General features: G+C 41.6%; 1 protein-coding gene across 3 annotated transcripts in view; it reads right to left on the bottom strand.

Moving 5' to 3' along the window:
- Positions 1-4,398: 4,398 nt before the first annotated feature.
- LOC137284575 (synaptopodin-2-like) overlaps positions 4,399-27,084 on the bottom strand; it is a 60,727-nt gene continuing 38,041 nt past the window's right edge. For 2 of the 3 annotated variants that reach the window (XM_067816424.1, XM_067816425.1), the window contains exons 3-6: positions 21,924-22,075; positions 15,387-16,306; positions 10,160-11,020; positions 4,399-6,490 (exon numbers count right to left, since the gene is read on the bottom strand). In XM_067816424.1, coding sequence (XP_067672525.1) covers positions 6,228-6,490; positions 10,160-11,020; positions 15,387-16,306; positions 21,924-22,075 — 2,196 coding nt within the window. In that variant the 3' untranslated portion in view covers positions 4,399-6,227. Of the gene's footprint in view, positions 6,491-10,159; positions 11,021-15,386; positions 16,307-18,873; positions 19,115-21,923; positions 22,076-27,084 lie in introns of those variants that run through there. The other variant, XM_067816427.1, reaches the window with a different exon arrangement.

The raw sequence follows: 27,084 nt of genomic DNA on the forward strand, positions 1-27,084 counted from the left end.
TTTCCCATAATAATCGCATTTGCACTTTTTGTTTTGTGGGACAGGTTTTACTTTTCGTTAGTAAGTCCGCTTCCCAGGGTTTACTTTTCCTAACTTTATATGAACATCAACATTCAAATGATACATGAGTACTAGTGTTTGAAATCAATTTAAAAATATCGTTCAAGATTAAACTCACAATACATGGGCTTTCCGAAGCGGGATTGGACCCGCTATTCTCTCATCTGAAGGCACACGCTCTACCGCACGGCCGCACCGGCCAGCGAAGGTGGAGTTTTTTGCTTATAGTTACTGTCACTAAATTGATTTTACGCGCGCTTCAGTTATTGTTTTGTAGATTCACTAAATGGTCATCTACATTGTAATTGCCCATCATTGGCGGTATGTATGACAGAAAAAGCACTTCTCATTGGTTTTGGTAGACAGTGTAAAACCATCGGGGTCGGGAAATCCCTCCCCCTCCGGTTTTACATTGTCTACCAAAACCTCAGAGGCGTGCTTTCTCCTATACATATCACCGTGGGAGGACACCAGAAATGGGCTTTACACCTGAAGTAAGAACAATGTTTCGATCGCGTGGGTAAGGCTAACGGAAACATTTCCACCACATATCTTTTCACCATTCTGTGCCTAACCCTAACCCTAGCCAAACGTAACGTTAAACGTAACCCTAAACCTATTCACATTTTAACATTCCAAGCAGACAAGGGCGGAATTATTACCGTTGTCTTTGTATACTTAATTCTGCAGTCAACTTGTTTTGACTATTACACATGGTTAAGATAGCGATAAACTCGAAATTGTCTCCCAGTTGAAGAATATATTTGCCATTTCTTACAAATTTGATGTCAGGAAATAACATAACGGGTATCCGGGTAGGGTAGGGTAATAGGGGGTAGCGTAACCGGTTAGAAAATATGGACCCGTCCCAGCCCTATTCAATACATACTACATGTCTTAGGGCTAGGGTGATAACCGCGAATGCATGAAATACAAAAGCGAGCAATTATGTAACTGTCCGCTTTATATAAATAAAAATACTGTGAAAACCTACTCAAAATCAAAATCTGTTACCTGCTCTTGTTTCCGTGTCAAAAACGTTCTACAATGTCGTCTGCTGTTTGTTCTGTCGTTGTGACATCTGCGCATGTTCATGTCACTTTTGTTTTCACGATGGCCGTGCACCTCGTGCACAACATGCCGAATGGGTGACAGCTTCTGCCGCTTGTCACACGATCCCGGAAGGCAATTTTGATACCGTTTCCGTGAGATGACCACCAACACTGCCTCATGGCGAAGGTTGGTGACTGTCAGCTACATGATATCAACAACAACCATACGATAGGCCTATACGATGGCTGTGATTAGAACGATGGTCTAAGCGTTTGCTCGTCACGCTGAAGGAATGGGTTTGATTCCTCACATGGATACTGTGTGTGAAACCCATTTCTGGTGTCCTCCGTCGTGATATTGCTGGAATATTGCTTAAGTCGGCGTCAAACCCAGCTCACTTTCGCTTAAGAAATGATTGTCAAAACAGAACACAAACTAATAATGCTGAAGTTAGTAAGGCATTACGTCGCTTTCAGCAATATTTCAGCGGTAATCATGGTGGGAATTACTTATGAAAATAGGAAAGGTAAATCGACTTTTCGGGGCAAACATGATATTTACTGGGATATTGAAAAATACTGCAGAGATAATACGAAAAAGCCCCGAGAAAAACAACAACAACAACCCCCCCCCACCACACACACACACACACACACACACCACCACCACCAAAAAAAAAAAAAAAAAAAAAAAAACCCACTGAAAAACAAATACATATAACTTTCAGGTTTTAGTAGTACACCTATGGTTAGATATAAGAGATCAGCTGATGTCAAAGGGAAGTAGACCTATACAGCTAAAACAGCATTTGACCATTAGTACTTTCTTCTACTTTCTTCTATGTTGTTTGTTTCATCTACAGCAAACATTGAACGCGTGTATCAACTTTATATTGCCCGGTACTTTATGATTTATTTTTTAAGCACGAGTTTCACTTTCCTATACATATTGTGAGCTCAGTGTGGTAGACTGAAGAGAGTTATGAAGTGTTATTACACTTTCGTCAGCTTCGCAACTAACATTGCCTTAGCACCGAATTTGTTTTGATAGTGACATCTACTGTGGCGTGAAGACCTTGAGAGTATAGAGGAACTCCTTGTTTGACATCGGTATGATTACTATGATGCGTAACTTTTGTTCTGGTAGTAATCTGTGATCTTCGTCATATAAAGACCGACACTGACCGTCTTGCTGAAGTGTAGTTGCCACATTGTCTGTTATGGTGTGTATAGAACTCAGATCACGAACTAGTTCCAGTTAAGCAACATTGAACGCGGACATTCATGAGCAGTTCATTCCGAAACATGAGTCTCATGCATTAACCTGTGCAGACGATGATCTACTTTTCAGCCGATCCAAATTTTCTCGTGAGAAAATAAGACACAAAAGACAACTCTGGTTTCAATGAATTTCAATTCTTTGTTTCATAAGAAAATGTTGTCTACAAATGAATTTTGATTTTTAAATTTAATTACAACCTATTTCTGTACTTTATGTCGAGGTTTAGGCAGCTAGGAAATCACAGACTGTCCCTGTTTGATGAGGTCGTAAAATGATTCACAATGCATCTGGTTCTCTGGTTACGCCTGTTATGAGTTTTTTGCGCTTTTTCAGTGTGGTTTTGAAGCGCACAATGATATTAATATAATGTCAGTTCAGTACCCGACCACCAAAATATTCTGGCGTCAGAGCCTCGTTTTCAAATTTCCACGATTTCCCGATTTCCATTTGTCACAGCTCGCTGTACGACCGAGCACGCTATACGACAGAGCACGCTGTACGACGTGTTTGTAGGGATAGGGAGGAGCTTAGACGCATCTATTTACCAAACAGAAAGTGGATACCCGGTGGGATAGGTCAGGTTACCAGTAACCTAGGGCCTCACAGACAAGGTGTGTTATCCGAGGTAATAATGTGTTAGCGAATTTAGCGCTTTGAGCAATGCACAAGTGTGTGGAAAAGGCGCGTTATAAATGTACATTATTATTATGGTCATTAGTGAGACGTTTTTGTATTGGCGTTTAACTACGTACGCATCTGCATACAAAGGTCAAGGACATTCACGTTCATAAATTCTTGTACTGTGCACAGTTCATGGCGTGACGTCGTATATATATGATCATGCGGAGTATTAATTTCTAAGACAAGACTCACAGTTGCGTGTGCAAACGCAGGTATGCCTGCACATCACTGACACCCCTAACATCACTTACAAAATGTGATGTTTTTTCATCATACATTGTAGACCATTTATTTTATTTTCCAATTAGGGTTTTACTCGACCCGGATTGTATTACAGACCCACTTCTATTCTTTAGGTGTTAGATATTGAGTGAGACTTGTTTTATGCCGCGTTTATCATATTTGGGAATTATCACGGGTGACACCTAAAATGTGCGTCACACATTGCACCCACTTGGGAAATCGAACCCGGGCTTTTGTCGTGTTAAACCCTGGGCTACAGCACAGCGCCCATGTAAGAGATACCTATGTAAGAGTAATGTACATCTGAGCTGGTGATCTGGCTCGGTGACAGGGATGATTGCATGGTATTGTACTCAGACATCGTGGGAAGCTGGTCGTAGTATCACATGGTTAGTCAAAACTCGATTCCTTAAGGTTCTTCTCGTATAGGTAAAGTATTGTTGTGTGCATCATGTGCGCGGCTTTACAATAAAACCAGTTTGTTTTTGACTCTGATCGGTATTCTTTTCTATGCAAGTTGCCCTACCACCCAAGATGTTAGGAAACATCTGTTACTCTCATTTCTGTCACAGTAATCGTGTTTCATTTTACGCCGCTTTTTAGCACTACCCAACACTGGAAATGGGTGTCACACTATGGCAGAACCAGGATCTTCTGTGTAATGGACAAACGTGAGTAAATGAGTTTATTAAATGAGTGAGTAAATTAGATTTACTCCGCCTTCAGTAATCCAGCAATTTCTCGGCGGGGACACCAGTTGCGGGCATCACACAAAGTGCCCATGTGGGAATCGAACCCTTTAACCACAAACGCTTTAACCACTAGACGACCCCACCGCCAGCGGACAAACGGACAATGAAACCATCAGATAACCAACCCACCTCTCACGATAGGAGATGCAAGTGACTTGAATATTGTTTAAAGCTGCGTGAAACTCAACTTACTCACTCACTCCTCTCATATGAACGTTACACGTCGTAACAGTGTTGAATGAGGCACCGAAACCGACGTCACTGGCACACAGTGTCCATATACATCAGCAACACTCGACAAACGCAAGCCCATAAACAAGCCACAGCATTTCATTTTTGTTTCGTTTATTTACATTTTGTAAAACTTTGGGATTTCAAAACGAAATCTTTAAAGGAGTAGTTGAACAGGATAATCGCATATTGCCATTTCTAACATATTTACATTAACGCTTTGATATCACGCAGGGCGAGGAGCGGCCCCTGGATAATGGGAAGATAACTCTCAAACACAACCTTGTCTGTAAAGAAGAAGTAAAAAATAGTTGTCGGCTTATCACTACGCAGGTACCTATGGGTTTGTGCATAAATAAGGATATATACAAAGGTAAAAAATATTCTTCTAAAACACTCCACAGGGTGATGTATGCACAAACCCCCTTCAGCATCTCTGCCGAAGACGGTGCTAGTTATATAATAAAAAGACGTATGCACACTTTTAAAACCTGTCCTCTTTCATGAACTGGCGAAAGAACGAAAAGTCTTTCTTAGCACAAGAGTGGCCTCCCTTGTTTGTTGTTCCCGGTAGAGGACGTTGCTTATTTGATTGTTGCACGTGTTCAGTAATTGCTCAACGGCCAAATTATGATTGCTTTTAAAATACAATCACACCTCGGTTGAAAATCATTATGAAAGCCTGCCACCTACTTCGTTACAAGCGAACAAAACAAGCTATATTAGAGGAATTAATTCTTAGCGTAGTTCTGACCAAAACGCAAACGTATATAAAAGTGATTAATTATGTAACAAATAACATGCCTTAAAGGTTATGATCAAACATATCTACCTTAGTATCTGTAACAGATCATGACGAGGGAAGTTTAGTTAACCCGTGAACTTTAGCATTTTTCATACCGCCCAATGGTCTTTCCCTGCTGTTCACAGAGACGGATATTTTAAAAGGCACACTGTGTACCCCTGCAATTCTGTCTAATGCCAAATGTCTTTCTATCTTGGATTCGGTCTAAAATAAAAATTCATCTCATTCTTTTCACAAGAGTTTGTTTTCCTACTGCTTGAAGTCAACAGCAGCCCTGGCTATCGAATAGTTGTTGCTGAGGATGTTATTTTTGTTCCGTCCTGTAGCAGCGCCGCGTAACTTATCCCTATGCGACTGTTAGCGGAAGGTTACGGCCATATATAGTCCCAGCATCAAAACGTCTCGCCCACACTTGGTGAGGGATAAGTTTGTTCCACCACGACTCGCATTGGGTCAAATAAATCACTGTCTCACTATCTCAGATCAAGATTTCCCAACAAATCAAGAAATATCTAGAAAACAATTCAGTGGCAGTGAAAATCAAACCCCGATTCTCTCGGCTTCGAGTATTCTGGCTCTCATTCGGTAACACGATCCTTGCGGTGAGACGACATTATTCCAGCGTATCACCACTGTGCCGAACCATGGTTCTTGCTACTCGGCACAGCGCCATAGCTGTGGTAACTATGGCAACCAATATAGATAAAACGCACTCCAATACTCTTTCCCAAGTGGAAGGACGGGAAAAGGTGAAGGTCGTATTTGGATTAAAGGAAAGATGACTTGCGAAGAACACACGTGTATATGGTATCATATAATCCTCTGCACATCAAACAAGTTACGCACTTCTCTCTCACACAGTAGAACGTTAACGTAAATGGGAACACTAGTCGCTACAGTCCACACAAATTGGGAGCAATGATGTAGGAAGGGAATAATACAAAGGCTTATCACACTGGGTTGTGGTCATCCAGAACTACCCATAATAGGAGTTCACATTGCACTTGAGTTGCGTTCACCGAACCGCGATGGTTCCAACGAAATCGCGAAGGAGACCTTCTCAATTATCCCGGCCAAGTACTACCAAACGTGTAACTTCCAAACATTCACACTTGAACATATCACAAGTCCGTGCCAGGCAAGTCGGAGGTTGGTTGACCAAAACCTGGGTTACGGTAGCCCGATGGGGACAAAACGTTAGATGAGTCACTAGCGTAGGGCGAGGAGTGTCCCTGATACTGGGGCTCAAACTCCCCTGAAGTGCGCCATGCCTTGGGTGTGGTGTTGTAGTCGCGGTACGGGGGCCTGGCCATTTGTTGCTGCTGTTGCTGCTGCTGCGAGTATGATGGCACAGGAGATGACGATCCCGAAATAGGTGGGGTGTCTGGGAACAATAGAAAAACACATCAGTATGGTTGTGGTTGGATGAGGTTCAACTGTTTGACACCGCACCCAAATATATTCAATCAAACTGGCGGTAATCCAAAGTAAGTCTGTCTCACAGTCCCTGAATAACATTTCCCCCTACCGTCCAGCCCTTCCTGCGAATACTTAAGTCCCAAATGAAGCAAGTCTAGAGTTCCTCGAGCTTCTCCTGAATTTCCTTTATCACTGGGTTTCTTTTCTATTTAAATGGGTTTATTTGTTACAATCAAATTATATGTAAACAGATATTCAGGTACTAACCGTTATTGTAATCCAGTACCTGTGGTCTGTATTACGGACATGATGGTTATATGTATTGTAGATAATATACCTTTTCCTCAGGTGTACGAGTGAGTGAGTTTAGTTTTAGGTCCCACTCAGCAATATTCCAGCTATATGGTGGCGGTCTGTAAATAATCGAGTCTGGACCAGTAAATCCAGTGATCAACAACATGAGCATCGATCTGCGCAATTGGGAACCGATGACGTGTGTCAACCAAGTCAGCGAGCCTGACCATCCGATCTCGTTATTGACCTCTTACAAGTCGCCTTTTATGGCAAGCATGGGTTGCTGAAGACCTATTCTACCCCGGATCTTCACGGGTCACCTTTTCCTCAAAGACACTGAGATGAAAAATGACTAATATCACCGAAGGTACAAAGAAGGGCTTTTTACTGCGACAAATAGGCCATTAACGTTAGATAGCGAATGATGTCCAGCTGATTGTAACTGCAGTAATATCAAAGAATCGGGGGATCTGGTCTTCAGCAACGCATGCTTGCCGTAAGAGGAGACTAATGGGATTGGGTGGTCAGGATCTTCATGCCGTTGATCACTGGATTGTGTGGCCCATACTCTATTGTTTATAGACAGCTATATAACTTGAATATTACTTGGTGCAGCGTAAAACTAAACTCACTCATACACTTCAGTTCTGTTATAATGATCTGTAAATACGATGAGTCCATGAGCTTGTAGTAAATTATTAACTTGATGACTTTATGTTGGTATCCATTAAAAGACGTTGAATGGATTTTGATTTTCAAAACCATAACATACATGAGAGTTTCAAATTGTGTTTACAATGTTCGATGCAAATAAATTAGTATAAGCTAACCAAACAGGATTCTTCCTCGATATCTCCAGGGTATAAGTTCCGATATATCTACACCCGGACACATCTACTGCTCGATCCGATAATTTCATTACCTCCCTTGGCTGGTTCCGCATTCTCACAGTAGCCAATCAGCTAAGCTCCCGTTAACCGAGCTTGCCAGTGTCGCAGCTGTGAAGGTTTGTTCGCAGTGTGACTCAGATTTGGGGGAAATCATACAGACAAATTGTCAGGTCCGAAACTTTAAAAAATATAATTATGCAGGAACTCCTTCTACCTCTTTCAGAATACCTCTGCATCATTTGTGTTGCCAAATGTAATCGGTTAGATTATTTAAAAATCGAAAGTGAGTCTTCCTAGCGTAGACATCTGATTGGATAAAAAGTCAGCGAAGGGAGGTAATAACATTATCGGGCCGTAAATGAGTATGGGGTATAGTAAAGATATCGAGGATGAACAAGATTATAATAGAGATAAAACTGTCGATGCGCTTTAACTTCCCTACTATCAAACTTGTGGGTAATAACGCAAACCTAAGCAAACCCATGTTTCTTTTAGAATGGCATTGGAATGTACATCTGGGTTTCATGATTCACACGTGTGCTATGCATAAACATTTCACTGCTTTATGTTATTATATATGTTTGGCATGTGCACTAAGGAAAGTCTCTAATTTGAAATCACTCACACACTCACTATATGGTGTTACTATTTATTGTTCATGTTCGCATAACTGTCATAAAATGCCTGGGCGTGTGCTGGTAATCTGTTCTACTCGTCGTCTCGTTGTAGAATAGCGATAGTCTGTAGACCGTCAGTGTTGGTTTACAGATAATGGATGTTGACACTGTTGGCCTACAGAAAGTGGACGTTTGACAGTGTTGGTCTACAGAATGTGGACATTTGACAATACTGGTCGACATAGTGTGGACGTTTGACAGTGTTGGTCTACAGAATGTGGACGTTTGACAGTGTTGGTCTACAGAATGTGGGCGTTTGACAGTGGTGGTCTACAGAATGTGGACGTTTGACAATACTAGACTATATAATGTGGACGTTTGACAGTGGTGGTCTAGATAATGTGGACGTTTGACAATACTGGACTATAGAATGTGGACGTTTGCATGTGCTGGTCTACATAATGTGGACGTTTGACAGTGTTAGTCTACAGAATGTGGAGGTTTGACAATACTGGTCTACAGAATGTGGTCCTTTGACAGTAGTGGTCGACAGAATGTGGACGTTTGACTGTGCTGGTCTGCAGAATGTGGTCGTTTGACAATGTTGGTCTACATAATGTGGACGTTTGACAGTGTTGGTCTACAGAATGTGGACGTTTGACAATACTATACTGGTCTACAGAATGTGGTCGTTTGACAGTGCTGGTCTATATAATGTGGACGTTTAACAGTGTTGGTCTACAAAATGTGGACGTTTGACAGTGCTGGCCTACAGAATGTGGACGTTTGACAGTGTTAGTCTACAGAATGTGGAGGTTTGACAATACTGGTCTACAGAATGTGGTCCTTTGACAGTGTTGGTCTACAGAATGTGGACGTTTGACAATACTGGTCTACAGAATGTGTTCCTTTGACAGTGTTGGTCTACAGAATGTGGTCCTTTGACAGTGGTGGTCTATAGAATGTGGACGTTTGACAGTGCTGGACTACACAATGTGGACGTCCACATCTGTTTCAGTCTAAGATCTGCAGCAGACCCCATATCATCGTAGTAAGTTCAAGCTGAGACTAATATGACAACAACTAACACGTCACAATTTAATTCTTAGACACCTGCCTGTCGAAGTGGAACATTTCAGTTTGATGTTTAGGGAAAAGCACGCTTTCATTCGACCGTCAGCTCAATTTGGAAACTCGTTTTACATAATTGTATCACACACAGCATTTTATCGGACAAGCGCAATGTATTTTGATGTGGGTACAACATACGTCTTAACATAATACTACTCTGGCCTAATCTGACCTGAGCTAACATGTGCTTGGATGTGTTGAATTATCGCCATGAAGTCACGGAAATAGAAACAGCGTTTTGGCTAAACTCGTTATTTTTGAATGGGTATGAACTTTAATGTTACTATATTTCAAGACTTCAGCCCACTGAATGTGCTTGTTTGATCCACGGACAACTTCTCGAAATCTGATGAGTCAAGACGGAGCACACTTAAATCACTTAACTGAGCCTGCTCCATCCAACATTTTATAGCAAACTAAACATTCAATAAATATTTAGTAATACATACTCAAATTTTGTAATTGGTAAACCTAAGGACTAATTCATAAAAACACAATGCCTAACTGGGAACGTTATTCCAACAGTATCATACGAGTTCACAAACTACACAAATTTCAAGTCGCAAAGAGCACCATCCCTTTCCTTACAAGATGCATCCGCGCTTCAAATTTGTGGTTTTACGGGTTTATATGCTACAGTGCCAGTAACAATTTTAGGTTTTGAGATACCGATGGGTCAAAAAGGTTAAAATCAGTACTTACAACTGACAGATGGTTCGCTGAATCCAGTCCAACCTTTAGCTTTTCTGTTGAAGTCCTTGCCCTGAAGGAGCTGTGTTGGATCAGCTTTGAGGTTGGCCTGTTTGAGGTTGGGGGGCATGACAAGTGGGGGCGTGGCAGGGTGTGGCGCGGGGGCAGGTGCAGTGGGTGCAACAGGCTTCAGTTTCAATATCTGATTAAGTTTCTGTTTCCGTTCAAATTCTGTTAGGTCTTCAAAAGCCTTTTCAACACTTCCGCTTGGGTTTTGGAGGGCGGCATCCCAAGGGGAGAGTGGTCCCTTCAGAGGTTTAGTCAACCCTCCCAGCGGAGCTGGTTTCACAGGGGACTTTTGTGCATTTGTTTCATCAATGACATATTTCTCCACTCGCTGTCTCCTCTTTTCAAACAGCTTACCAGCTTTACCCTTACTGCTCTTGAGACTCTGCGCGATGTCAAAGCATTGATTAGGAGATACGCTTTGATGTTCGCATCTCTGCGAGTCCAGTCTGAGTCTCTCAAACTCTTCTTGTGACAAACTCATCTTTGTCTCGGTCTCAGGACTCGTCACACGGTGCTTCACGCCAGGGATCTTGAAGTGCAACGTTGTGTCGTCTTCCTCGTCGTAATAGTGAGGGTTATATCCAGGGATGTCGTCTAGAGGATTGTAAGTGATAACTCGCCCGTCATGGATCCACTTCGATGACCTCTTTTGACGTTTGGCAAACATCTTGGCACCGCGGGCTTTCTTATTAGCAGCAGACGTTAGGGAATGCGCTATAATCTTGCACAATTTCATTTGCTCCTGAATGGTCGGAAAATTCTTCTCGGGATCCGCATAGAAGGCTGAATCCCCAAAGATCTTCCCTGTAACAGAAGAAAATATTGCATAAGAAGTTTTCAGATGATTAAATCACCGTCTGCAAGATTATAAGAGACATAAACGCCATATGCTACCACCACTTAGTACCCCTACTAGAAAAGTGGTTTGAGCTGAATGCACGTTCCTCGCGTTACACGTGCATGGAGCTCAGCTGGAGCAAACATATGGACGGAAAAACCAGGGACACTTTGTAGTTGGAGACGACATTGAAACCTTGCCAGAATGCATTCCCCACCTGATGATTTATGTCAGCCGGAGTTTGTGATACGCATGTGCTGTGGCGGTGAAGGAGATGTCAGAACGAGGTCATCAGTCGTTAGGTACTGTCAAAAACGCTGTCGCCATGGCAGCATAAACCGTGTAAGGACTGGGTACTGATACACGATCTGCTACTAACCTTAGCAGCCCAGGATAGTCAAGGCCAATGTGTTTCTTCTGTCCAACATAACTGAACAGTGTTCATCTGGGGGAAATATGGGACTGTTTGCCAACAAACTGGCACTGTAGTTGACGACTTCCTCTAAACACTAGTACACTTCGCAATGTTATCACGGGATCGAATGTCTAGATGTTCGTCGAATTCTTTTGTCCTAATTTAAAGCCCAACAACAACATGATGGTGGCAAAGAAAACATAGTTAATTTGGCAGGAAAACAACATGGCGTGAATAAATTAGTTTCTGGAAGGATCTTAACATATGACGTCTATTCACATGTCAATAGTATGTCAAACCGTTTGCACGAGAGTAATATTCAGGGTAAGGGCATTATCATTAGCGACCTTTGGTTAATAGCATGAGCATCGGTCGACGAATGGGTTGCCATGGCCATTGTAATCAACCAAGACAAGGACCCTGAAGGCCCGGTCCTGTTATTCGCCTTCTAATCTTCTTGAATATTTGCAGTAAGAGGGCATAATATAGGCCGCGTGGCCACCCTAGGTGACCTAGTTAATTGCATGCCATTGTGTCCAACCAAAGCTTCTGTGCAGACATCAACGGTCCTATATACAGGTAACAAATAATAAAACAAACGTGTGTCCAAATGTGAGAGCAACATGTTGTAATCACACAACATTGATTCTCAGAAGCAATTCATCGAAATAAGCTGCAGGATTTGCAGGAGTTTACCGGTTTTCTGAGAGATGACAGATATATATGTGTATGAGGAATCCTATCCAAAATTATGTCAACCATTTTCCATGGGTCAAGTAGTCATGCACATGCAGGGGCCAATATTCAAAAGACTGCTACAAAATACACAATACTCTAATAAAGCAATTATCCCGATCATTTTCAGAATAATTCATAAGCAATTGTCCGTTTTAACACTTATTCATATTATTCCTAGACTTGACAATTATAAAGATAGAAAAAACCATGGAACCTCCTACAGTACAGACAGGGAGAAATGCTGGTAATATTTTCTTCTGGCATTGTATGTTCAAACATTGATACAGACTAGGGTGTATTCCACAGGGTGAAGCATTATCCCCGTAATTTTTACGTGCAACATTATATAGGCAGCTGCATGCAGTGTGTGTGTGTTACATTATAGCGTCACACACAGTAACCGATCTCGTCAGATGTAATCAACATCACATGAGGGTACAGTTTGGTTCTTGTGGAGAACATTATTGATTACGCCATACCTCGTCACAGGTATGTTTGTCAAGATACAACACAATTAGATCAGACCTCATGAGTTTACAAGCCACATCTTGGACTACAGACAATTACGTTTATAGTAACCACGTGGTTACACATATGAACGGACATTGTTTCTAACTGGTAATTGTGACCGTCCGCGTTACTCGGGAAGAGCCGTCTAACCCACTCAGTTACCGCGGCTTCCACAGAAAATGGATGCCGGACAACCGGTAGTCTGGACCATGGAGGTATATATCTTGGAGTGATTTGAGCGACCCAAAACGTTTCACCTGAGGCTATTCGGTTTTCACAATAGGTTACAAAACACCCATATACTTTTAAAATGATGTTACAGTTGAAGTAGTTGATCACATTTGTTTACATCCGAAACAGACTGATCAATATAATGTAATTAATTCAAATCGTTATACTGTTGACCTACACATCCTTAATGAAGCATGTCTAGCATGGTCATCCCGAATTCAACCAGGGATTTTAACCTGCTCCTCATGTCGTCCCTTGAAGATTTTTTGTGGTTGCTTGAAGTCAGATGCAACTGTAATGGACTTTACATAATTAAACGGCAAAGGCTATTTGTATTTATATACTCACAGTGGGTGGAATGGTCTCTCTGTGATAAATAGTAACTGATGTAGAGTATCCCGTCTAGTTCAGTGAGGTCTCTCACGCAGTGTTGCTACTAACCAGACACTGTCACATCACCAGGGTAACATCCATAACTAGAGCATCAATGAATCTTCTCCGGACAATATACATGACAGGTGACCGGCACCGGCGTCTCCCATGTCCACTTCGAGAATCGTCCCTGTACCCCGAGGCAATGACCTGGGACATGTCCCTTTCTCCTAGTCCGGAAATTGACCCAGTGCACAATCACTCGCTTTTAACGTCTGATATTAACTAAATATGTGTGTAAACCTCGATTTTGTGATTGCTTAATTGAATGCTGTAGAGTGTTCGCTCGAAAGGTTTTTGTGATAACATCAGATGGTTATCAAATTACTTGATATGCCATTTGTCCGTGTCCATGACTGCCATTATAGTTGAACATAAACTAATCCTGTATAATTATATTTTGTATGTTCTTTGAAGAGTTCGTGTTTGTTCAAGTTCCCGTGTAGCATAAGAAAATGTACTTAGTTGTTGACTTTAATGTGCAAGATAACCTCATGTAGATTTGCATGGACTCATAATGCTTTCACCTTTCATATAACACCATAAAGGAAATGAAACTGTTCTCACCACAACCTTGGCACAATCAGTCAATTACACGAAGTGAACCTGTTCTAGACACGAACACAACCCAGTCTAACCAAAATGAAACTGTTCTAATCGCGACCGTATCACAATATGTCGAAGTGAAACTGCTCTAACCGCGACCCTAGCATAATTCAACGAAACTCGTCACATGTGAGATTGCACCTTTTTACAGTAAACTACAGATTCTAGTATTTGCCTTGGTTGGCTTCCAGACATCTAACTGCCTGAACATAAAGTCGGCCATCTAACCCACTCAGCCACCGTGGTTTCCACAAAAAATGGATATCGTACAACCGGTAGTCTAGACTGCGGACTTTGTATACCCCTCTGGTAAGTGTCGATTGGCGCCGTTCTTGAGAACGTGTAATCCCAAATATAACATGCTACGTTTGACCACTTTCTAAATGACACTGTGTATTCCTAATACAAACCGGTTTAACAAGGTATTTAACATCACACAACAAAGTGAAACTACTGTAACTGCGTACATAACACAAGATATCAACGTCTGGTAATATTACCGCCTGTTGCCTCGGATTAAAAAACTGATGTTGGTATAGTTTCATGAGGTTGGGGTTATTCTATTTCGGTCGGTGTAATGTGTTCCCATTCTGTGATGGTAGGTGCCAGAAACCATGCAGCCTGACAGTCAGTAGGGCACACCTAGACAGTATATGTCGTCTTGGCTGTCCCACAGTCCCTGAAAGGCATTATTTTCTCTTCGGTCCAGTCTTTTTCTAGAAAGCTAAAGCCCTAAATGAAACCAGTCCAAATTGCCTCTTTTCCAGGTTCTGAATCTCACATAAAACTTGGGCTCCCTTTCAGTTTTACAGGAATAACTGCTGTCTATCAAAATTATATATTTATTTAGATACTATGCGTTAATTTATCTCCCAGTCTGCGCTCAATGTAACTGTTACACTATAGTCATAAACGAAGGCAAGATATTCCTCAAGCTCCGAATCTTCAACTGCAATATTTTCGTTGAAAACTATTCATTTTCAGAGACTATGCGTGAATCAGGTCACAACTACCATAGCAAAATATCCTTTAATTTTGTGTTATTACATACTAAATTTACAGATATTTACATTGAATCGTTGCTGTTCTTTTTGGTCCATTCAAACATTATCATTAAAGTGATATCTTGTGTTTCAATGGATTTGGCATGAATTATCAACTGTCAGATTGACAGTCATTGTGAAACTGGGGCTAGCATCGGAACCAAGATCTGTTTTGGGAGTTCCATCAGCCGTGTTGGAATTATCATTCGGTCCAAGCCTCTGGGAAATGATCTACTCTGTTTCTGGATGTCACCTTATTCGTTCTGTGTCGGGTACGTATCCATACTGTTTTAAACATAAAACTGGGATTTTTTAATTGTGTGAGAAATTAGTAGAACTAAACACATTGATACTCACTGTTACCAAGCGAAGACGTCGGGCTGGATATCTCGCTATCGATACTCGTAGTTCGGACTAGGTCAAGGTCATGCGGCCTCCCAGAGAGGTCGTCCCTCTCCCCCGCGTGAAGACTGATCTGGACGGGTGGAGCAAACACTGGCAGTCTATTATGGTGTTTGCTTGAAGTGATGCTTTCTTCCTTTGACGATATGATGCTCCCCTCATCTTCCACGTCGTCGTAAGACCTCGGTGACAACAATTCCGTCTTGATGTCCCGGACTCTTGTGATGCTCAGCTCCTTCATCGCCGGCTTGGGTGGCGGAGGAGGAGGTGCTGCCTTGGTTGGCTTCCATGACTTATTGACATCAGGCAGAGGAAAGGTGGGGTACTTATTGTCTTCAGGTTTGTCGAACTTTACAGGTTCTTGACTTCCAAAGGAATCGCCAGGTTTCCACGACTCTTGGCGATTGGACATAGTTGTATTCGTTGTCGTTGACGAAGTTACTTTACGAACATTAAACACTGGCACATTGGTGGAGGGCTGCTGACTGGAGTATCCTTTGGGAGTAGCATTGCCTATCTTTGTATCGTCTTTGGGCCCACTGAACATGGCGGACACCTGCACCTGGACTGGCTGGGAGGAATATGGCTGCTTGGACATACTGGTATCCAGCAGGGACGGGAGGGGGGCTTGAGTCGGTGCCCACTCATCATGGACTACAGAAGACATGTGTTCTGTGTGGACAAAGCCACGCGTCTCCCGGCCATTACCCTTCTCTACAAACGACTCAGTTTGAATAGACCCTTTCTTCACGCCGTCATCGTATGAAGCAGACGTTGTTGACGTCACCCGGTCGCCATCTTGTTTAACCGACGAGTGACCGTTGATGACCGGGGCGTGAGACCCTGCCACAGTGTGGACGCTGGGCATGTTGCCCCTGAAACAAAACAATGTGTATTAATGGCATGGCGTACATAAACCCTTTACTCCGTCCTCTAAAGGTAAGGTAGGAGAAAAATCCCAAAACAGAACGTATTACAAATATATCCGGAATTAGCCCAGATAGATATATTCCTATAATACAGTTACAGAGGAAGCTGCCTTGGATTTTCAGGACATACCCAATACATCCATCTCGCTTAACCTTCTGAAAATAAATAATTCAAAAACAGATTCTCGGGTTCAAAATTTTGAATTATTGGTCAGATTTTACAGGATGTGAAGAGGAAATGAACAGATGCGGGAAGGATGAAAATGAAATATATTATTTTTTCACCTAATTTCAAAATTTTGAATGATCGGTCCATTTTAACAGGATGTGAAGGGGTAATTTCCAGTTGATGCCTTAAGGATGAGACTGAATTACACCATTTTTAATATTACTGGTCAGGGGTCAGACATAACAATGTGAACTGTAGCTGTATGTAATCTTCGATGTAACGATGTGTAAGGTGGGTTGTATAATGTTAGACAGCTATGCGTTAATCGTTCGCTCGTCATGCCCTTATGATTGAAACGTGACTGCTCCTCTTGTGGTGACCCTGCTGAGATCCTGCTGGAATACTGCTAAATACCAGCGTAAAGCCATACTCACTCCTTCAAGAGAACGACAGATGCTGAGACGTGGTCATTATGGAAGAGGCCAGTGAGACCAAAAATAAATCTTATCCAATAAAGTCCAGAACAATCCTCTATGCCAGAACTACGGCAATCTAAACCATTCACCTCGTTCTAGGCTTGAGCTGGACACCTATCTGATGCATCGTCTGAAGTCCAAGAGACATACTAGCTTGTTGACTTTGGAAGTAGCCACCAAGATATTACAGTTTTTGAAATATTTAAGTAATGTCACGATGGGGTAAACCTAGAATAAGCTTCACGGCTTGTAGCTATAATGGGAGTCGAACCTTGCTCTAAGCATGAAGAGCGAACACTTCTACCCAAAGACTACACCATCGACTATTGAGATCCCCAGGGGCCATGTTGCCATTCTCCAGACTGCATTGCGTCAGCCGCGGCTGTGACGTGAAGGCGGAACTTCCTGTTTACTAACGTTTACATTAGCCTCGATCTTGACTATAAATCCCTTCCATCAGGCAGAGGCCCACAAAATTATTATGACTTCGATCTGGATTCAGTTCCGAGGTTGCACGGAAATAGGAAAGCGAACGAGTACTAAATATTTTAGAAATTGTGTAATGTTATATAAATAGGTTTGACTTACATCAAGACTCTTAAATTAGTAGCTTAATTTGTTAAAGCTGATATAATATGTATGTATGTATGTATGCATGTATGTATGTATGTATGTATGTATGTATGTGTGTTTGTGTGTATGTATGTATGTATGTATGTATGTATGTATGTATGTATGTATGTATGTATGTATGTATGTATGTATGTATGTATGTATGTACACGGCCTAACGATACATCATTGTGACTATAACATCATAATTATAGTGTTTAGGGGTAACAAAGGTTCATAAAAGGATGTATGATTATATGGATCAAGACAATTCTCCAATTTAATTCCACAGTCATATTTAGCATGATCATGCATAATGTAACTGTTTATCATGATGGATGGAAGCAAAATGTGAACGAGCTCCATTCTTACAACGCTACCAGCCATTGCTTTTCACTACTACAAGAGTTACTATGAATATTAAGGACTGCATGAGGAGTCACCTCAATTGCTATAACAGAGGTTGTTGCACTGTACTCACATCTCCCTTGCCCCACCTACAGCGGTAGACTTGATTCAATGAATCATAGAAGGAGACGCCAAAGTGTACTTTGTATTTGTATTACTGCAGTGCTAATGAAACATAAATAATTCATCAAAGGAATAAGGACTTAACAGTTAAAAGAACATATACATGAAGTCGCCAGGCATTTGGGAACAATGCCCTTACCGTTTTAGAACTAAAGCAAATTTCACTTGAGGGGCGTTGTGTCAATGACGTCATGGGTTTGTGAGTAATGGGTAAACAGTGGGTAAAACCTGCCCCCTGACAGCAGACGTGGGATCATGAAGGGAATTCACATCCCAGTGGTGAGAAATAGGACACGTTAATATATTGGCTGCGCTCCAGGGTCGTGTAGACGCCGTTGACATGCCAGATGGTGCCATCATGTCATGGTGCTTGACAACTGTCACGTTACCATGACGTTATTTGCGTTCTAAAATAACTCGTCCGTTAAATGCAACAAACTGTACTGGCTTCCTTGAATTTGTTACATAATTAAGTTGGTCACAAGATAGAAAAAAAATCCGATCCAACACAACAACCTTTGTCAATGACATCACGTCCAGGTTCCTCAAACACAACAACCACCGCCTACCAACCACCCCGACCAAACATAATGACAGATTCAATGATGTCGCCAAGGCTATGCAGCAATAATAAGCACAATAACACCCAATAAACATATATGCATTTGACATACTAAGAGAAAGCAACAGAAGCCAAGCGCCAACCAAGCTGCACACAATACTGACCTAAACTGAAGTCTATTGTTGCCCTTCATGCTTCAAAGTTCACGTAGTTAACGTTTAGTATATTTTCACGGGGCAAGGACACGTCCGCGATCCCGTTAAACGAAACACTCCTCCCAGTAAGTATTGGCACGGGTTCGAGACGAGCAATGTTCACATGTCAGTCCCGATCAGCTGTGGGAGTCCATCTTGCACTACCACTAAGAAATAGGAGCCAGATCACCGCAATACCTCAGACGTACTTCAACAGAATACCGCTTTCCCATATTCCGTAACATCATCATCCCCTACAGTTCAACCAAACCAGGATTTCCGTTTCTTCCAGGGATTAAATGGTAGCACTTGCGGTGGATGAGCAGCAGAGGATTGTTTACTCCTTCATGATTCTGAGATACACCCTATCTTAAAGGTCAGACCTGTATCGCCTGTTACAGTGTTCGGACATCATCAGGTTCATGGGTTGCCTCCAGAACAACGGGAGAGTTATGCCCCTTCGTAAAGCGGCCATTTGTATTTTGTGTGGTTATGTCTCAACAGGGCCTTTAATGATAGTATAATAGGTCTCTCTGTTAGTGTGTTTGCTGACATTTTCATTTTGTTAAAATACAATTTACTAATTATGTGTTAGAGAATAATTCGTAGTTTGAATGCTCTCCTCAACATCTTGCACTGGTGCACACAGGCGCATACCAAACCATTTTTTTTCGTGTAAGCCCGATTGGTGGTATAGTTTTATGTTGATATAGTAATGAGAGTTCACTCGACCATTTTAACAACGACCACGCGTCAGCTGTTTTTCATATTCGTACGCACAATATACAACACATAATTTTATGTAATGAATCTTTTGCAAAGTATATAACACAACTTAGATCCAATATATACACACACCTTTGTAATGAGTGTAGATGCACGTCAGCATACTACATATGTATATTCATTTCACCCCAATATTTATCCTGCTTCATCACCCAAATCCAGGTGGCCTAAACTCTGCAGAAAATGGTGTTCATACATTCATAACCCTTTATCATTAAACTTGTGAACTGGTGAAGATGTCATCCCTATTGCTCGGATCGTTGTTCACACAGACAATCATTGGCTGGTCATGACCCCGATCACTAAGCAGTCTTAGAGTTATGGGCGTCTTTAGCTTTTGCTAACCTATGGGAATTCATATTTGCTTATCTATAGGCTTGCTAAGCTCGCTCGGTGGAGCGGTGCCCAGATGTGGTGTTGTCTTCAGTAGTTTACAAGATAAACTCATGGCTCAGCACCACAATTTCCCCCAGTAAAGACTTTCATTTTACTATTATTGCCCTATTGCCCAGTTCAGTATTTCAGTTCGTGTTGCAACAAATAATAAATGTAATACTCTAAAGATGTCAAAGAACATAGGATTTTTAAGGTTTGTTCTTAAGATCAAGTCTAACCGGTTTGCTAAGAAAAGTAACACAGTGCATCCCTTGGCATGTGTCTTTAAATACAATGTATATGCCTATTTCAAATCGTTGCAGCTACCTACGTACTACAGAGTTAATGTCTTGAGGTTAATGATGAGTGTTGCCTGTATTCTAGCTGAATTAAGTGGGAGTTATTCCCAGAGTAATTCTTCCTCCACTTCCCCTGTATTTTAAGCTCTGCCCCTCCGTCTTATAAAGCGACCAACTTGGGTCACCCTGACCTGGACGACTCGCGAACATGTGCAGCTAATGTGCCACTGCATACAATTACTGTTGAGTACTAAATAGCTACATAACTCTTCTGAGGATGCAGAAAGATTTTAAGGCGAAATTAATAACCTGTACGACACCTTCAGGCGGTTAAGTCTGTTAGCAGCCATGCTTGATTGAAATGACACTGCTTGCTCACAAACCACCCGCAGCGACTGTTACGGTTACTGTTGTTGCTTTAGAAAGGCATGGTTAATTCGTACAAAGTCGTGAAAAACTCCACTGGTACTTTGGGATATGCCATATACCTTTGAAATATACTCCTACATTGCATTCTGGAATTACAAGTACTTTATCCTCTGTGTTACGGAGACTTCGCAATAGAGAGTTGCGTCCCTTTGTTGAAATCATCCATTAAATGGAATCCTGAGTTTTGGTATGTGGCAATCTGACTACACCCACTATAGTTTCGTCAGCGTGATCACAATGAAACTGACGTCACTCATTCTCTATTTTCATCTTTCTCAATGTCTAGTACGGTTTGTAGTTATACAACCTCAAATCATTTTTCATGATCACAATGATCCCCTGGTTGAATCTGAGTCAGCTGTACGAAACCAACTGTATCATGATTAGAGCTGTGTATTGGCAAATATATTGTATTGCAATTCTGGTACCAGTGGTATAATGGGATTTTCAGTGTTTGACAGTGAGTGACAGGATTGATAATAGAGAGCACATTTCCTGATAATCAAGTGCTAAGGTTGTGAGTAAGTTAGTGAGTGAGTGGGTTCGGGGTGGGTGGGTGGGGGTTGGGGGGGTGGGGGGTGTGTAACTCTAGAAATTCGGGTCTTCAGCGTGACGAGAGAAAGATTTAACCACTAGGCTACCCCATCGCCCCGTTAGTGTTGTGAAGACAGAAGAATCGGAATTAGATTTAATTTTGAGGGATTGTATTTTCTTTTTCTTACATGTAATGTACACTGTTTTCGCAATTAAACGTCCTAGTGTGAATGAAAGTCTGTGTAGGTTTAAACTTAAACCATAGAGATGATCACAAAACTCCATATATTTTCATTATCCAATATACCAGTTCTCAGAATAAAATGGAATGCGTATCGTCTGAGAGCCGCATTGCGGTATATCGGTATACCGTGCAGTCCTAATGAGCATGTCTATATGAACCAGTACCAAATCGTCATGTTGCAAAGTTATCGTTGAAAGGCGGGCGTGTTCAGTGGGACCGGTCACAAACACATGCAGGGGCAAGTCTACTACGACACTTAGTGCAGATCAAATTGACGTAACGATATACGAACATGGCATCTAACTGCAAGTAGTAGTCTGTGTTATGTGTACTATGCATCCTTCTGTAATTACCTGAAAACTTCAATGGCGAGAAGGTCGCCAGACATATCGACGTATCGCATGGCCTCGTCATGAGTGCGACCTTTCAATGAAATGCCATTGATGCTGACAACTGTGTCTCCTTCCTGCATGCCCTGCGCATGCGCCTGACTCCTCTTCCGGATCTGAAACCAAAAGATATGTGATTAGAAATAGTGATTAAAAAATCGTTTTAGTCTCCGAATACACAGATGTTTAGGGTCACAGATGTTGGGTTTTAAAGTCACGTTAACAAGTAAAGCAGTTATATTGCGACTAGAGGGCGTGCGTGCCTGTGTGTCTGTGTCTGTTCGTCACTGAGTAACCGTGTGCTAGATGTCACCACGAAGTGCTTCACGTATATGCCAAATAATATAAGGTTGGGGCGGGTAATCCCGATATCCGGCATCCGTTATGATCATGTGATTAAAAATGTAATATATTATTCTTTCATGATTAAAGGCTTGTGCTGTCTTTGAAGATTTAGCCATTATTTACAGTCACTGCTTGTCATGTAATTCATGACTAGGATATTGAAAAACTCGAAATTTTAGCCTCCGAGGACAAGAATATATTGCCATTCCTTAAAAAAATTATGTCATGAATTATAACAACGGGTATCAGGGTAGGATAGGGTAGGGTAATAGGGAGTGGGTTACCCGGGTAGAAAACTTAGAATGTCACAGTCCTAATGCCAAGGGTAAAGGAAGGGTAAAACAAGTCCTAGCTTTGAACGTAGTTTTCAATGAACTCTTTTAACACGTTGTACCCTAGTGGAAATAAAACCGAATCCTTGGTTTGAACGAACGAACGTTGTAACCAACAGACTTCCTAGTCCACCCTGTTCCAGGAGAGAGGTACCTGGAACCAAAGCATTTCACACATTCTGTCCTTTGTCCAAGTAACGGCAGTAAGATGCGCAGCATCATAAAGTCCAGGTTTTGTGCACGTGCGTTACACGATTAATGAGCATAACCTCTTTCTGGGTAATTAACGACATCGTTGGAACCACATCTCCTCGTAAACTATGCTTTGTATGTCGCAAGAATGTACCCTCACTCTTTAGAGGCCACGTTGCTTAGCAACAAAATTTAAATTGTGTGGAGCAAATTTCCCTACTTTACTCTTCACTGTAATTTAACAGCTAGAGCGGTGCAGGACACAGTTTTGACTAGTGTAGAAGAACGGTATACCAAGTCTTAGTCAGTTTGAAACGATACTCCAATTATATAATAATTATATTTGAAACACAGGTTTCCTTGCGGCATACGGTTGCCCACACTGTAGGAATGTTCAATGTTCTTTACATTGCTTCAGGAAGATATCTGTATGTTGTAGGCTGATCAGGTTGTTTTCTGTATGATGATACAATGTGCATGCGTTACATTAAAAGGGGACTAAGTTGAAATGCCCTTCCTAATTTCACATTATGAGGAATCGTTTCTAAGTGGGCCCTTATTCTAGAAACGTTTGTAGCCCTAAGAATTCTTAACTTCGAATTCGATCGTAGCCAATGATGTCCTTGTAAAATATGTTTTTCTGAGTTGTCGGTGTCATCAACCAAATTCGTGTGTAAATAATGGATGATGGGCCCCGTTCCTGAAAGCGATCGAAGCTCTACGACTGGCGTAAGTCTGTTAAAGTATGGGAGTTACGAAGGTCGTAGCGCTACGATCGCTTTGAGGAATGGGGCCCTGGACCAGACAATCCAGTTACCACCAGCATGAATATCGATCTACAACCTGTTATGTTATTGCGAAGTGGTACTGCATCAATCAACATGCTCTTTAAATATTAATTCTAGCAAAAATTAGAAAATTATCAGTGCTTGCATGTTATGAAAATACATCGCTTCCAAACATAACACATAATGAGAAACAAATTACACAGGCTGGGTGTGAATGAGTGCGCGTGTGTGGCCGCACGGGGCGGGTAGGGGCGAGGGTCAAAATAATAACAGTTGATGTCCTGTTTATCAAGAACTACGTGGTTCTGTGTGACTTCGCGTGTGCGTTGCGTCGTAAGCATTGCTTACATTTCTAATTTACCACATGAGCAACGCTGTGTATATAGTGTTGTGTTAAAGTTATGGGATGCATTAACTCTCTAACAGAAAGAATATAAACTCTTGTGCATCATGGGGTACGGGGGGCTTTTCTGTTACAATGTCTACCAGGTGCGCGTGTTGCATCGAAGAAATATGCAGCAGTGGATCCTGTTATTACCACAGAGAGCACAAAAGTGAAACACACATTATAAACCTGTGAGCGCATATTGATGCGGTCAATACAAAGGGTATACATGCATTTCTTGGCACGCCCGTTTATCCCTATCACAAAAAAGATTCTTGCTAATGCATGTATACACACCATAACCTTTAACTTGAAGACTTTAAAGACAGATATTGCTGCGAGTGTATATGTTCACAGCATAAATGTTATCCGGCACCTGTACTAAAGCTATGCTTTCAATGTCCCTGACTTACAATATAGGCAGGGTGTAGCAGAAACCAATTGCAGCGCAAATTGGGCTACGCAACAGAGAGAAAATGACCAGTCTTCTTACATGCGCCTTCGCATTTGAGCTCTAAGACCGCTTTGCGGGACGATGACCTTGACCGACAGTCTGTAGAGCGAAACAACAGGCGCGAGTGCTCCAGCGTTAGACACATGCATATCAGGAGGGAGGCAAAGGCCTGTGTGATTATCACTGACATGACTGATATTTTGCAACAAGTTAAGTCTGCATGGATTTACAGAAACAAATAAAGATATACCATTAAAAAATGTAGGGAGTTACATGTACTCCATTTCGCAAGCAAAACACTAGCCAAGGTCAATGCATATGAAAAAAAGTAATGTTTATCCATGCAGATGAAACATTTCCAAAGGAATGGAATAACTTGTTACACTTTCCTTTAATTTCTCTCCAGATTCACACATGGGTACAATGTGTAAAGCCTATTTCTGGTGTCCCGTGATTTTGCTAAAGGCGGCATAAACCCACTCCCTCACTAATTTCTCTTCATCATCTGTATCTTACTTGGCTTCATCACTTGCACTTTAGCAATCTTGTAGATCCAATATACTTTTTTGAATGCTATATAACACCAGTTTGTCACAGTAGTGTCCTTTGCAGTTTTTTTTTCTGATTTGTTATCAAAATGGGTGTGTTCCACAGTTTATCCTTATGGGTGCGATATGATTTTCATTCATATCAAAAATAAACAATTCACCCTAACATAAACGTGATCCGAGTCAATATTTACAGAAGGTGCCTCAACGATTCCCAACGATGACAATATCAGAATTAGTATCAGAGACCCTTTCACAAGGTTACTTTAAATACTAACACTTTGCCAAAACATATTTTTTAAGATTTAAGTGATACCTACTGAAACATGATAAGAAAACGTTTGATCTACGAAGGCATACATGACAGCTGTTGCGGGGAAACATCTGAATTAAATAAAAAACAAGGGCACTTAGTCTGACTGTACGATACCAAATTCCAACTATGTACATTGAAACCTAACCCCCCATCCTACAGTTTATTTAGTACAAGAACTACTAAGATTAACTATAATCTCACACAAGGTATCTGGGTTTCTAACTGAATCAGTCTCCGAGATTATGAATATGCTGTACCCAGTTTCATGTAACTACCGGTCTCTCTACAGCTAAATATAGAATATGTCCCAGATTCCAATTTATGAATGGTTTCACATGCGTATTAAAAGAGTCTAAATTGAACTGGATCTATATAAAACATTTCTAAATAAATTTTCTTAACATATAAACATACAAAAAAGTGAACAAACATACAAAAAGATGATACGGAGACATCATCCTAACAATAAAAAGACTACACACAGACATCCTCGTGTAGCTTGAAAATGAATGTTTGGATATTCATCCTACCAGATAGGGCACGCGTTACACAGTCTGTCATTTCAAGAGTCGCTATGGGGAATCAAGCGAAGAATGACGTTGGCCGGAGTGAGTGACGGAAATGGGGCTGCGTCGCTTTGAACAACAGACAGTTAAACCATGGCGGCCGTATGGTTGGGATAATGCTGAGTGCGGCGTTAAATAACAAGAACCAGTTAAACCATGGCGTATTGGTTTGTGTGGGCGGGAGACTGTGAAGTAGCATAGTGGTTAAGGCGTTCTCTCGTCAAGCAGAAGACCCGGGTTCGATTCCCCACATGGGTACGATGTGTGAAGCCTATTTCTTGTGTTACCGCTTTGATGTTGCTGAAATGTTGCTAAAAGCGGCGTAAAATCAAGCTCACTCACTCGGACCCGACACACAGTAGACTAACGTAACACGCAAAATCACACCGACGGAGGACAGAAACACCCGGTGTCGTCAGCAGCACTGAAGTGAGGTGCAATATTGCTAAACACGGTGTAAAACCCATCTCACTCACTTACCCGTCTCCCTCATCCCTGGTAACAAGACTGTTTGCTATAAGCAGCAGGTGGGTTTTTGAGATACCATTTCCATATAAAATATGTCGGTGTTATTTATCAATTACACGTTATCAGGTCCCCTCCAAGTGTCGCGTGTATGGTAACATCTTATCCCCATCTATCAGCAGGTATCAGGCTGGAGCATGCTCCCAGACAGATAAACGTGCCACCTGATAGCTCATCATGGACAGATTCAAGTGTGTTTATTTTCACATGCAAAGAGGTTTGTTTTTGTAGACTTCAAAGAGGGAATGTTCAAGGACTATGAGAGAACGTCTGGTGCTAAAGACATCAGTCGCCATGGCGAATCTGTGAGTGAGTTTAGTTTTAGGCCGCACCCAGCAATGTTCCAGTCATATGGCGGCGGTCTGTCAATAATCGAGTATGGACAAAACAATCCAGTGATCAACAGCTTGAGCATCGATCTACGCAAATGGGATCCGATGACATGTGTCAACCAGGTCAGCGAACCTAAATACCCGAACCCGGATCTTGATAGTGGATCTGTCGCTGTGCTGAATATACTTCGATAATATTACAGAAGGTTGTTACATTTCAGATAACTGCCACCTTGATTCTAGACTAATTGATTGAGTGAGTGAGTTTAGTTTTACGCCGTACTCAGCAATATTCCAGCTATATGGTGGCGGTCTGTAAATAATAGAGTCTGGAACAGTAAA

The sequence above is a fragment of the Haliotis asinina genome, chromosome 5 (assembly GCF_037392515.1).
Source record: "Haliotis asinina isolate JCU_RB_2024 chromosome 5, JCU_Hal_asi_v2, whole genome shotgun sequence".
Taxonomy (NCBI): Eukaryota; Metazoa; Mollusca; class Gastropoda; order Lepetellida; family Haliotidae; genus Haliotis; species Haliotis asinina.